At 40.4% G+C, this 13,963-nt stretch overlaps 1 protein-coding gene across 1 annotated transcript in view; it reads right to left on the bottom strand.

The window, feature by feature from the left end:
- kcnd1 (potassium voltage-gated channel, Shal-related subfamily, member 1) overlaps positions 1–10,823 on the bottom strand; it is a 71,306-nt gene extending 60,483 nt beyond the window's left edge. Inside the window, exons 1-2 of the mRNA XM_017467220.3 lie at positions 10,554–10,823; positions 7,532–9,436 (exon numbers count right to left, since the gene is read on the bottom strand). Coding sequence (XP_017322709.1) covers positions 7,532–8,646 — 1,115 coding nt within the window. The 5' untranslated portion in view covers positions 8,647–9,436; positions 10,554–10,823. The remainder of the gene's footprint in view (positions 1–7,531; positions 9,437–10,553) is intronic.
- Between the last annotated feature and the right edge of the window lie 3,140 nt (positions 10,824–13,963).

The following is a 13,963-nucleotide window of genomic DNA, read 5'->3' on the forward strand; positions in this document are numbered from 1 at the left end:
AGTTGAAAGTCTTTGCCATGTCTCTGAGGTTTTACCTAAAGAGCCAAGAGTTAAGATCCCACACTGCCTTTTCATTTTTCTTTTTGTCAACTGTAGAGGACAAACTGCCACAGGCAAGCTCATAATGTGTTCCTTACAAGGCCGCGTGTAACTGAAACACAGCACATTGTTGTAACCTTGAGGAAAACTTTTCAAGGCTGTTTAATGGAAAAATGCCATCATAGCTCTCAAGCTGTCCAATCCGCCATGGCCGTAACACTGCACGGTTCAGTGGTTTCCCAGTTATAACACATCTGATTAGGCTTGTGTGCTAATTACCAATGCGTTCATGAGCTGAAACAGGTGTGTTAGAGCATTACAGAATGACAGGAGTTTCACATGAAATCAATCGGGTACTGATTACTTCAATTACATTCAGACCGTTACTAGCACGTAGACGTGTGACGTGAAATCGATATCTCGTGACAATAAAATCACTCGAGAAATAGCAGAGGAAGAGCAGGCGCTCATATTGTATAGTAGACTGTTTCCATGCAGAGAAGATAGCAGAACCTTCTCCGCTGGTGTCCTACCATCTCAGTGAAAGCACTGGCCTATGGTACCACCGTGGATCAAACCATGGTGTCTGGAGAAGCTTGCTAAAAAATGTATTTGGGTAAAACAATTTTCTATCCATTTGAGATGTAACCGAATATGAAAACAGTCAGAATGAACAGATACTGGACTAAACTAATGCAAAAACAGAGAAGGCACGCTAGGTTTTTCTGTTACGGAATCTTGGCAGAAACGTTCAGAGTTCTAGACAAGCCTAGAGGTGTGCATCGTGACTGGAATCCTGCAGTCCAGCCTTGCTTAATCAAGAGGCTTTTACTTTCATGCAGGTGCAAATGAGCGCTCAGATATAAAGCTCGCAGGACAACGAATGGCCACGTTCATGTTAATGTGGTGACGTAATGTGTGATGTATTCACAGCATCCTTTCATAGTTCCTTCATATTCTGGGAGACAGAACCAACTAAATTAGAAATTTCGCAAGGAGGTATAAGCAAAAATGATAACTGTGAGAGCAGGATTTAAAGAAAACAAAAACAGCTCCATGAACTAATTATGAACTGGAGTGGTGTGGCTCAAGGTTGAGGAACTGTCAGAGGCAGAATTGACACACCATGCTGACAGTGCTGCAATTTCGGCAACTTTTTTCCCCAGCATTTTTAAAAAATGTTTCTAGAGGCAAAGCGGTAAGACAATTTCTGGTTTAGGCCACGCCCACTTAGGGTTAAATCCAAATCCATATATTTGAAACACTACACAGATACAGACGCATATAATATCATTGTGTTACATCCTTACTATCCATAGCTCAATATCTTCCTTTCTCTGAGATTAACCATAATGGCATCTGGGCAGAAAGTGTTCAGAAAGAGTTTAACTACAGAAAGAGCATGAGATATAATATAACATAATATAATATAATATAATGTAATATAGAACTGCTCAATGGTAGACTGGTAGTGGTGTGTGTGTGTGTGTGTGTGTGTGTGTGTGTGTGTGTGTGTGTGTGTGAATAAAATCTGTATGAAAGGCAGTCATGCAAAATGATATATGAAGAAAAAGTAGAATATTTAATACCCATGTCTTGACAACTACACGATCAGCTGAAACATGAGAAATGGCATGATTCATTTACAGTCTGATACAAAGTATGGTCAGATTAAAGCTCCTGTTAAGAAATGGATTGTGGTCATTAACACTAATGTGAATTTGATATCTAAACCAACCAAATGTATCAGGACGTCCCAGTGCAATTTATAATCCACCAGTGTGAAATTAGAATCGGGTCGCTAAAGCTTTTTTTTTTTTTTTTTTTTTTTAAATAAAATATCGATAAATAAACAATAAAGTATTGTTTAAATGGACTCCAATGTATCCTCTCATCTAGTCTATTAATTGTGTAATAACACATTGAGATCCAGTTTATGAGTCATTAGATGGCTACATCTAATAAACTGCAATGAATTCAGGATTGACTCTGCGACTTAAAACCAAAAACATAATCATAAACTAATCGTAGGGTTGGCGGTTCGATTCCCGGCCCACGTGACTCCACGTGTCGAAGTGTCCTTTGGCAAGACACTGAACCCCAAGTTGCTCCCGATGGCAAGTTAACGCCTTGCATGGCAGCTCTGCTACCATTGGTGTGTGAGTGTGTGTGAATGGGTGTATGAGAACCAGTGTAAAGCGCTCTGTAGAACCACTAAGGTTAAAAAACACTATATAAGTGCTGACAATTTACCATTTCATCGTAGCATTATTTATTTATTTATTTATTTTTATTCAATTATTTAAAATGATGAATTTTGAGATTGAGAGTCATGAATAGGCCTGGTCATATTATTCATAAGAATGTCCTATCTTTACAAATTCGTCTTAATTTAGCAGTCTGGAGTCCACCTACATGCTATTTTCACAGTGTTTAGAGTGCTCACTTCACAGCTTTCTATTAAAGATGATTATTTCAACACCGTACACAAACATACACAAAGCAGAAAGCTCAGGGTTTAAAAAATGGGTCTGGGTTTGGAACTTGCTACAGAAGTGTGGAAAAACCATATTTCACGTAATGCATGTCCTTCAGTATTTAGTGCATAATGTAATCAACGATGACTTTCAGGGTGAAATACTGTTGCTGCATCACATAGTTAGATAGTGGCGCTGGACTTATTACAGCTCGTCGAGTAGATATTGTGCAAGAAAAAATTCAAGATCAGAGTCACAAATAAGAGCCACACCAATACTACTGTTAAAGAAGCACTTACTTCATAATTCTGAAAAATCATAGCTTTCAGATGTATCGGTACTATTTGCCCAAAATATATAAAATAAATCAGATAATCATATGTAAAGAAAGATATATGCTTCTTGTAGCAGCTGTTACACATGCATACACTGTATATATAAACTATACTTCCATACAAGCGAATGCGAGTTGTGATAAACACATACACATTGAATGTAAGCCTTGTCCCAGTGGCTGTGATAGCCTTCCTCCTTCCTTCCATCCATCCATCCATCATTGTGAGCGATTATGCTGTATCAGTGAAAAAAGACCTACGGCCCACACACATCTTCTCTCTCCTGCGTGCTGCACCTAATCACCAGCAATAACGTGACAGGCTGCCGTAATTTACTCCTTATGGATGTTAAACAGACTGCTGTCATGTTTACTCTCATCTAGCTGAGCAACATGCACCACTCTGACGTGCAGTAAAGAATTTGATTTGGGTGAGAAATGCTCGGGCTATCTGTCTTACAGGAACCGCTTTTCAGAACCTCGGATTCGTAGCCAAACCATCCTGAAAAGGAAGCAGAGGTGCCAGCGTTGCTAGCAAGAAAATCCTGCTAGGCAGAGAGAAAATGCAACGGAATTTTACCACAAAAAGGCTAGCATATGTCACGTGTGATCAAAGCAGCGAGGGAAAAGTTTGGGATGAACGCTACTTAATAACAAACAGCTACTCCATTGTTGTTGTTGTTTTTTAACCATATGCAAGAGGCCAGAATCTGTACCCACTTGGCTTCTACACTAGACAAATATACACAAATTTACCAGTCAAATGAAAGTAGTCACTATCAGAAAAATGTGCATCTTTCACAGACCATGTCCTTTCCCTTTTAGTGAATCGCCTTTTCTGTTTTGGCGAATTATATTTGCGTTTGGGCTGACTGCTGTTTTAACTGAAAAGGTAGAAAAACGTTTTCAGGTGCCTTCCATGTTGTATTAGCGAGGGGACATCATGAAAAATCTTAAATGCTAAGAGGAAAACGTAAATGTTGGAACCTCTAAGTAAAATCAGGAAATGAGGAAATGTTACTGCTGTACAGATGTGTATGAGGAAATGTTACTACTGTACAGATGTGTATGAGGAAATGTCACTACTGTACAGACGTGTATGAGGAAATGTTACTACAGTACAGATGTGTATGAGGAAATGTCACTACAGTACAGATGTGTATGAGGAAATGTCACTACTGTACAGACGTGTATGAGGAAATGTCACTACTGTACAGACGTGTATGAGGAAATGTTACTACAGTACAGATGTGTATGAGGAAATGTTACTACAGTACAGATGTGTATGAGGAAATGTCACTACTGTACAGACGTGTATGAGGAAATGTTACTACAGTACAGATGTGTATGAGGAAATGTTACTACTGTACAGACGTGTATGAGGAAATGTTACTACAGTACAGATGTGTATGAGGAAATGTTACTACTGTACAGATGTGTATGAGGAAATGTTACTACTGTACAGATGTGTATGAGGAAATGTTACTACTGTACAGGTACATATGAGGAAATGTTACTACTGTACAGATGTGTATGAGGAAATGTTACCACTGTACAGATGTGTATGAGGAAATGTTACTACTGTACAGATGTGTATGAGGAAATGTTACTACTGTACAGATGTGTATGAGGAAATGTTACTACTGTACAGGTACATATGAGGAAATGTTACTACTGTACAGATGTGTATGAGGAAATGTTACCACTGTACAGATGTGTATGAGGAAATGTTACTACTGTACAGATGTGTATGAGGAAATGTTACTACTGTACAGATGTGTATGAGGAAATGTTACTACTGTACAGATGTGTATGAGGAAATGTTACTACTGTACAGATGTGTATGAGGAAATGTTACTACTGTACAGGTACATATGAGGAAATGTTACTACTGTACAGATGTGTATGAGGAAATGTTACCACTGTACAGATGTGTATGAGGAAATGTTACTACTGTACAGATGTGTATGAGGAAATGTTACTACTGTACAGATGTGTTTGAAGAAATGTTACTACTGTACAGATGTGTATGAGGAAATGTTACTACTGTACAGATGTGTATGAGGAAATGTTACTACTGTACAAGTACATATGAGGAAATGTTACTACTGTACAGATGTGTATGAGGAAATGTTACTACTGTACAGATGTGTATGAGGAAATCTTACTACTGTACAGACGTGTATGAGGAAATCTTACTACTGTACAAGTACATATGAGGAAATGTCACTACTGTACAGATGTGTATGAGGAAATGTTACTACTGTACAGGTACATATGAGGAAATGTCACTACTGTACAGATGTGTATGAGGAAATGTTACTACTGTACAGGTACATATGAGGAAATGTTACTACAGTACAGATGTGTATGAGGAAATGTTACTACTGTACAGGTACATATGAGGAAATGTTACTACTGTACAGATGTGTATGAGGAAATGTCACTACTGTACAGATGTGTATGAGGAAATCTTACTACTGTACAGACGTGTATGAGGAAATGTTACTACTGTACAAGTACATATGAGGAAATGTTACTACTGTACATATGTGTATGAGGAAATGTTACTACTGTACAGATGTGTATGAGGAAATGTTACTACTGTACAGATGTGTATGAGGAAATGTTACTACTGTACAGGTACATATGAGGAAATGTTACTACTGTACAGATGTGTATGAGGAAATCTTACTACTGTACAGATGTGTATGAGGAAATGTTACTACTGTACAGATGTGTATGAGGAAATGTTACTACTGTACAGATGTGTATGAGGAAATCTTACTACTGTACAGACGTGTATGAGGAAATGTTACTACTGTACAAGTACATATGAGGAAATGTCACTACTGTACAGATGTGTATGAGGAAATGTTACTACTGTACAGGTACATATGAGGAAATGTCACTACTGTACAGATGTGTATGAGGAAATGTTACTACTGTACAGGTACATATGAGGAAATGTTACTACTGTACAGATGTGTATGAGGAAATGTTACTACTGTACAAGTACATATGAGGAAATGTCACTACTGTACAGATGTGTATGAGGAAATGTTACTACTGTACAGGTACATATGAGGAAATGTCACTACTGTAGAGATGTGTATGAGGAAATGTTACTACTGTACAGATGTGTATGAGGAAATCTTACTACTGTACAGGTACATATGAGGAAATGTCACTACTGTACAGACGTGTATGAGGAAATGTTACTACTGTACAGACGTGTATGAGGAAATGTTACTACTGTACAGGTACATATGAGGAAATGTCACTACTGTACAGGTGTGTATGAGGAAATGTCACTACTGTACAGATGTGTATGAGGAAATGTTACTACTGTACAGGTACATATGAGGAAATGTTACTACTGTACAGATGTGTATGAGGAAATGTTACTACTGTACAAGTACATATGAGGAAATGTCACTACTGTACAGATGTGTATGAGGAAATGTTACTACTGTACAGGTACATATGAGGAAATGTCACTACTGTAGAGATGTGTATGAGGAAATGTTACTACTGTACAGATGTGTATGAGGAAATCTTACTACTGTACAGGTACATATGAGGAAATGTCACTACTGTACAGACGTGTATGAGGAAATGTTACTACTGTACAGACGTGTATGAGGAAATGTTACTACTGTACAGGTACATATGAGGAAATGTTACTACTGTACAGGTGTGTATGAGGAAATGTTACTACTGTACAGGTACATATGAGGAAATGTCACTACTGTACAGATGTGTATGAGGAAATGTTACTACTGTACAGGTACATAATAACAAAAATGCTATAATTAAATTCATACTCATTTATATGGACGTATACAGATTGAAAACACATTAGTCAACGCAGGTGTATTTCATTAACATTTAAACAAACATCAGTTTATTATCAGTTTATCAATATACATTAATTATAGCTTATCAATGCTAAGTTTAACACTTGTTCATGTTAATTAATGCAGTAAATACTGCTGATTCCTGCTATTTTTGCACAGCTTATTGTAATAAAAGGTATTCAAATAAACATTTCATATATTGCGACATGGGAGAGCCAGCTTCCAGAATAACTCGTGTGATAGTACGTGTGATCTTAAACCTTGTGTGTCAAATGTGTGAATATATATATATATATATATATATATATATATATATATATATGTGTGAGTTTTTCAGTCTTTTTGTCAGCTGCACCGACCATTTCAGTACCTGATACACAAGTCGCCGTGAAACTTTCCACAGAACTTGTATGTAAGGACACTGTCAGCAGCGTGCATGAGAAATGAAGCTGTAAGTGGATTTAGTCGCAGGGGAATTTCCTAAAGAGTCCTTAATGGATTTCATCTGCCTTTTCGCAAGAACCTGAATTGCTGCTACACCGTCAGCACGCTTCACCTCTAGGAAATGTGTATCACTCGTTGTGTATTCGTTAATAAAAGAAAAAAGAAAAAAAATGGTGTCACTATCAAGGAAGGATGATGAAATTCGGGCCTGAAGGGCCAAAGCATGGTTTGTTAATTAATGGCTATGATACACATGGATTCGACTTAGTCTGATTTGAATTTTAAGCAGAGAAAACTGTGTAGCGTTGTATTTAAGATCTATGTAAATTTGATCCACAGTTACATTTGATGTAAAGCCAGAAAACAGATTGACTCACCCCAGCGTTGTCATAGTGACAATGGTGTACCAGAAGGAGGCTGGAATGCTGGTGAAGTTGGTTTCCTTGGTGCCTTTCTCAGCATAGAACATGACTGTGGCGAAGATGATGATGGCCATGGTGAGGGAGAAGAGGAGGAAGCCGAGCTCGGAGGCACAACTCTTTAACGTGTAGCCGAGGATGCGCAGGCCCTGTGAGTGGCGTGAGAACTTGAAGATGCGGAAGACCCGGAAGACACGTAGTGTGACAAAAGCACCGCTCACGTCCTCGTTCTCGGGCATGACCAAGCCAATGTAGTAGGGCATGATGGCCACGACGTCGATGACACTCATCACCGAGCGCATGAACTTGCAGCGGCTAGGGGCGGCGAACAACCTCATCAGGTACTCAAATGTGAAAATGAGCACGCATGCCGTATCCATGCAGAAGAAGGCCACTGAGTACTTCTCACCACACGGCAAGTCCTTTAGGGTGCCTTTGGGTGCCCGGCACGGCACGGTCTCCACTACGTTAGCGATAACCGAGACGGCAATGAAGAAACCCGTGACGTAATAGAACACCAGAGCCATCGTGCTGGTGTGTGGATTCTCAAAAGCACGCCATAAGCGTTCACGATGCGTGCTGTTCGGAGGTAAGGGTTGGTCTGTCGCCATCTCTGCCTCTGTGTCCTCAGCCAGCCTTTCCTGGTTTTCCTTCTTGCGGTCACGGTACTCTTCCATACAGCAGTCCCCAATGATGTCCGGCACAATGCCGTAGAAAGCGAGCTCCTCGTCGAAAGCCTGGATGCACTCCTGCCGTGGATAGTGCAGCTTGCCTGTGCGATAGAAGTTCAGGATGTGCCGGAACATCTCCGGGTCCCTGTCAAAGAAATATTCCTGAGTGTCTTCATTAAAGAAGAATTCCTTTTCAGAGCTTCCCAGCAAGGTGTCAGGATAACGGTCCAAGGTGTTTTTCCAAGTCTGGAAGCGAAGCCCGCTCACGTTAACTATCAGGATCTCATCACTGCGGCTCTTCTTATCGACAGGAGGTTTGGGCATGGTCTTTTTGGCCAGAGGAAGCCAGCCAACCGCAGCTGCCCGGGCAAAGGGTAACCATGTTGCGACTCCGGCAGCCATTTTTGGTTTTTTTTGTTACTACAGTTTTTTATTTTACCAGAGTAGAGATTATGTAGAGAGTTGAGAGAACAGTGTAGGTCCCTGAGGTGATCTCTCCGAACTTCGTTTTTGGTTTTTTGTTTGTTTGTTTGTTTGTTGTTGTTTTTTCAGCCAGAACTCATGGTTCAATTTTTTACTTTAGCTTTTTTTTTTTCAGCCTGTCTGTCCATGCAACTCACAGGGGAATGTTCCTGCAAGGTGAGTGGGTTCAGGCAAATTTCATCATCATCATCATCATTAGGAAAAAATACCTCGCAACAGTCCCACTGGACTACTGAGGACACATCTGATGCCATTTGACATCACATGGCAAACTTATTTCTGTAAACCAAGAAAAGAAAAGGGCCCCTTAAACGGACCCTGTGTATATTCAAATTCTCTCTTCAGAGCCGTTTTTCCTGCAGGCTCCTCTTCATAAAATCATTTTACGGTAAGCCTGCTGGCTCTCGCTCACATACACTGACTAGAGACCATTTCAAACTCTTATTAAATTGTGATGGTCTCTGAAATTGCAAGATAGGCAAATCTTGCTTTACTGCTCTCACTCTTTCTCTCTCTCTCTCTCTCTCTCTCTCTCTCTCTCTCTCTCCCTCTTTCTCTCTCTCAGAGCTTTGATACTGAGTGTCTCCCCTCCCTTAAAAGTGAGCCTTAAGTGGCTCCTCAATTTCAGCGATGGTCGATGAGGCTTTTGAATGGAGATCTCTGGATCGCAGTCACCTCTATTCCATACACGGCGAGTTCCTTAATGTCCCTGTCAGAACAAACACAACAACAGCTCAGATACTGTACAGCTCCGACTGTGGAAGTCTGGATGCACTGTTTGCACCTAAGCTTTTCGCTGTCTTCTTCGGGTAAACAAGCTTCAAAGGAAGTTTATGAAAATCCTCTTAAACTTTCACCGAACAAACAAGGGTTGTATTTTAGGATTGTAACCAAGTAGCCAAATCTTAATATTTATTTGAAAATATACAGGAATATATGCATAGAAATATACAGGAATGCTACATACTGTATATAGCAAACGCTAAGGTCACGACTACCAATTATTATTATTTTACATGTAAACTATCAAATTTTTTTGATCGGCTTAACAAACTAACAGCTTTGAGATATTTCACTTTCAGATGGCTAACATACTGTCTGTCGAAATTATCTTCTAAGCTTTCTCAATTAATTGCAAACTTCATGTTGCTGGGTAAACAAAAGTCTCCGGTAAACAAATCCCTCCAGCATGACATCTGAAGTGAGATTAAAACCAGAGCCATGCATGCAACACTTCAATTATTGCCTGTCATAAAGCGCCATGAAGGGCATGAAAAACCCAACCCAGCTCTAATCCAGTACATCTATCACATGCTCGCACAATCAAAAATCAATAGCAGTTTACTTGCTCTAATACTGCACACCAAGAAGCACATTAACTTCATTTAGAAGTTAATATAGCAGTTCGGGGAAGAAGAAGAAAGAAAAAAAACAACATAGACTGTTACCTATAGCATCCGATTTCCAAATGAAATGAACTGCTTTTTATCTATATATTATATAAATATATCATATCACTTGTGTATTATTATTATTATATATATATTTTTTATAACATCCATTGTAGGTGTAGCTTGTTGCTTATAGCTCTATAGTCCCCTGCAGTCAGCAAATCCATGTATTTTACCAAAAAAAAAAAACTCTCGACCCCGGAATATGAAGCAAACATCCCTGAGTAAATTAAACTGAGAATGAACTGGATGGATGAAGAGATGGTGGAAAGTCTCGATCTGTAATGAAGTTATGAGCAGTCAACATGCTCTAAAACTCAACGGTCTCACCGGCATTTCTAATCTATTTTGGAGCTTAATAAGGATCATAATTACCTCCCATTGTGAGGATCTTGAAAGGATGATGGGTCCTGTGTGACAGAAAGCAGGTGACAGACAGAAAAAGAAAAAAAGAAGAAGAAAAAAAAAAGAACAGTGAGAAACGGACAGGAAAGAAAGAAACGATCCTCTGCAGCCGTCTCAGCAAAGCACATACAGGCTAGAGGAGAAGTGAATGTAATGCTTAGTCCTCCAAGCCTCCACCTCTCCCTCTCTCTCTCTCTCTCTCTCTCTCTATCTATCTATCTATCTATCTCTCTGCCTTTCTCTCTCTCTTTCTACTCCTCTCCTCCGCTTGTGCTGTTCCTCTCCTGCACTGCTTCTCTCTCTTGCTCTCTCATTTGTTTGCTCAACCCTCTCTCTCTCTCTCTCTCTCTCTCACACACACACACACACACACACACACACACACACACGCTTTCTGTCTCTCTCATATACTTATGCATCCATCTTAACTCGCAAATGCACTGCATCCTGCAATGGGCCAAAGAGAACATGGTAAGGAAGCGGGTTTTACACGACATGCAAACACTGGAGATTCAATTCTGAAAACATTTCAGCTCAAATATCTTTTTCTTCATTTAGATCCGACATTACTTTTGTTTTTCAATCGTTCATTGATCCTTGCTTTATCCTGGTCAGGATGCCGATAGAACCAAAGTCTATGCCAGGAACTCTGGGTCGTGAGATGGTACACCCTGGATGGGATGCCAATTCATCACAGGACACCATGTACACACCCATTCACACCTAAGGGTAATTTAGAGTCTTCGAGTCGCCAATCCGCCGACCGGAATATTTTTTTTGCGAAGTGGGAGGAAACCCCAAGGAATCCCACACTGACGTGAAACAGTAGCATGAGTTCAGGATCGAACCGGTGACCCTGGAGCTGTGAGGCGATGATACGATGAAGTATCAGTTAACGTATTAATCTAGTATTTTCATATAATTCCAGTCCGTACACTTTGAAAACGAAGGGTTCTTAACTTTCTGAAGCGGTTGTCTTCTGAAAGAGAAAGCCTCGGTTGTAGGGTTTTACATAAAATTATTAAGGGTTTCCCCAGTTACGCAACCTAAAGTCCTCATAATGGTGCTACCTGGAATCTTTTTTTTTTTTTTTCCTAGCCAACAACACTGGATATGTCTTGGATTATCAAGTCTGTTCTCCTTATCATCTCAACTGCTACAAGGCTCCTAAGTGCTCCAAAGTTCAAATCTCGTTCATCGCTAACGCATTGTCTGGGCACTGGCCATTCCTTCCTCTCTCCTCTGTCGATCGAAGCAAGGAAATTTGTGGAGTCTTGTTAGCTTGTGTATACAAAATAGGATAGTTTGTTCTCCTCTAAAAGTGTGCTTTTCTAGCCTTCAGCAAGATGCAGTATTGGCTTTATGTGTCTCAGAGGAAGCGCTGCCAGATTGGTAACTTTTGTGTGAAAGGCTCGGTTGGAAGGTGGGAATTGCGTACGAGTCAATTGGAAAAACGTCATAAAAATGTCATGCGTTTTGTAGTGTTCGTAACTCTGAGCTGTGACGCAACAGTTTCAGTCATCAACTGGAACCCGTACTGCTCTCGTCTTATGAGTAACCTTCTCCTATTATTATATTAGATATTTGATCCCCACTCACTACATTCCTGGCTTTGTACTTTATGCAGACAGACTACATAACCACAGACCCAAACAGACTAAGTTTCTCCTGTCATTCATCAAACAATTCACAGCATTTCTGATACTAGAGCTGATTAAAACCACCTCACGTTTCCATGCTTCTAAATAAGACCCTCTAATTGGCTGGAACTACAGGAGCCAAAAGATATAGACGCCTATCAAAATCCTCCGTCTTTACATCACTTACAAAGGTGGTAAACAAAAACTGATCCAAAATCGCAATGCAGACTATCCAGTAAGAGCATATGCTTCCTCCGAGACATGTGAAGCCAGCCAACGGGAACTGCTGCTCATGCTGCTTCGCTGAGTAGCGTAACACACTCGGAGGAACGCACTATCCGTCCTGTTTCGAATACGTGTGCTCACAGACGACCACGTGTCGTTGTGATTGGCAGGGGAGAGAGTATATACTATCCCTCCCACCCAGAGAGCATGGCTAATTTCCCAAGTTGGGATTTTCTGTTGAGAAAATTTACATGACAGTCTGTTAACAAGATGGACATGCTGACAAGCTGACATTCACTCATTAGCCCAATGTCACTGGTTTCATGGGTGGTGGAGTGGGGGGAGGAGGGTGTGAACTAGAGCCATATCTCCCTGCAGTTCTCGCCTGGTTTCCCATTGAAGCGAAGCAGGGTTGAGCCTGGCCACTACCTTTCCTCCTTGGGAAAACTAAGGTTGCTGCTGGAAGTGGTATTAGTGAGACCAGCAGGGGGCGCTCATCCTGTGGTCTGTGTGGGGTCTAATGCCCCAGTATAGTGATGGGGACACTATACTGTAAAAACAGCACCGTATTTCGGATGAGACGTTAGACCGAGGTCCTGACTCTCTGTGGTCATTCAAAATCCCAGAACACTTATGGTAAAAGAGTAGGGGTATAACCCCGGGGTCCTGGCGAAATTCCCCCATTGGCCCTTCTCCATCACGGTCCCCTAATAATCCCTATCTCTGAATTGGCTACATCACGCTTTCCTCTCCAGTAATATCTGGTGTGCGCTGGGCGTTCTGGCGCACTATGGCTGCCGTCGCATCATCCAGGTGGATGTTATACACTAGTGGTGGGTGAGGAGATTCCCCGCTCCTCCTCCCCATTGAGTGTCAACAAAAGCGTTGTATAAATGTAACTGTAATTAATTAAAAAAAACACCTCGCTCGAGCTCGTAGAATAGCGCAGTAGAGCTGGTGGAATGAGTGCAGAAACCCTGCGACTGGTTTTGTCTTCTTTACTAGTTTAAAGTAATGATTAATAACCCCTCAACATCCTGTGCTTTAATTCAGGTTTGTTTGTTTTTTTTTTTAAACAATCTTAAAATCATATTATTTTGTAACTACTATGAATAATTCAGCTAACTTGAGTGAAACTAATAAAAGTATGAGAGTTTAAAGCATGTTTTGGTCACTTTTTATTTGCATTTCTTTCGAGTAAAAGCTGTAGCGTCTGTAAATCCGAACCGTGCACAATGCCACTGTGTATTAGTCATCATCTGGAGTTGGAGCCATATTGAATTTATTTTGGGCTCAACCTGCGTTAGCCTTGATCTTTACTCCTACTTTTACGTCCGTCTCACGTCGGATTAGCTGCCGTCATCATCTTTCCGTTTTTTACAGTGCATTCTTTTCAAAAATGCCGTTCATGAGGAAAAGTGATGGTCCTCGGATGTGTTGTATGGAAACAGGAGAAAGTTTTGTCATGGTGTACAGTTACAAGCTTCATGTTAGACCTTATACACAGATGAATAA

The sequence above is a fragment of the Ictalurus punctatus genome, chromosome 5, assembly GCF_001660625.3.
Source record: "Ictalurus punctatus breed USDA103 chromosome 5, Coco_2.0, whole genome shotgun sequence".
NCBI classification, from domain to species: Eukaryota; Metazoa; Chordata; class Actinopteri; order Siluriformes; family Ictaluridae; genus Ictalurus; species Ictalurus punctatus.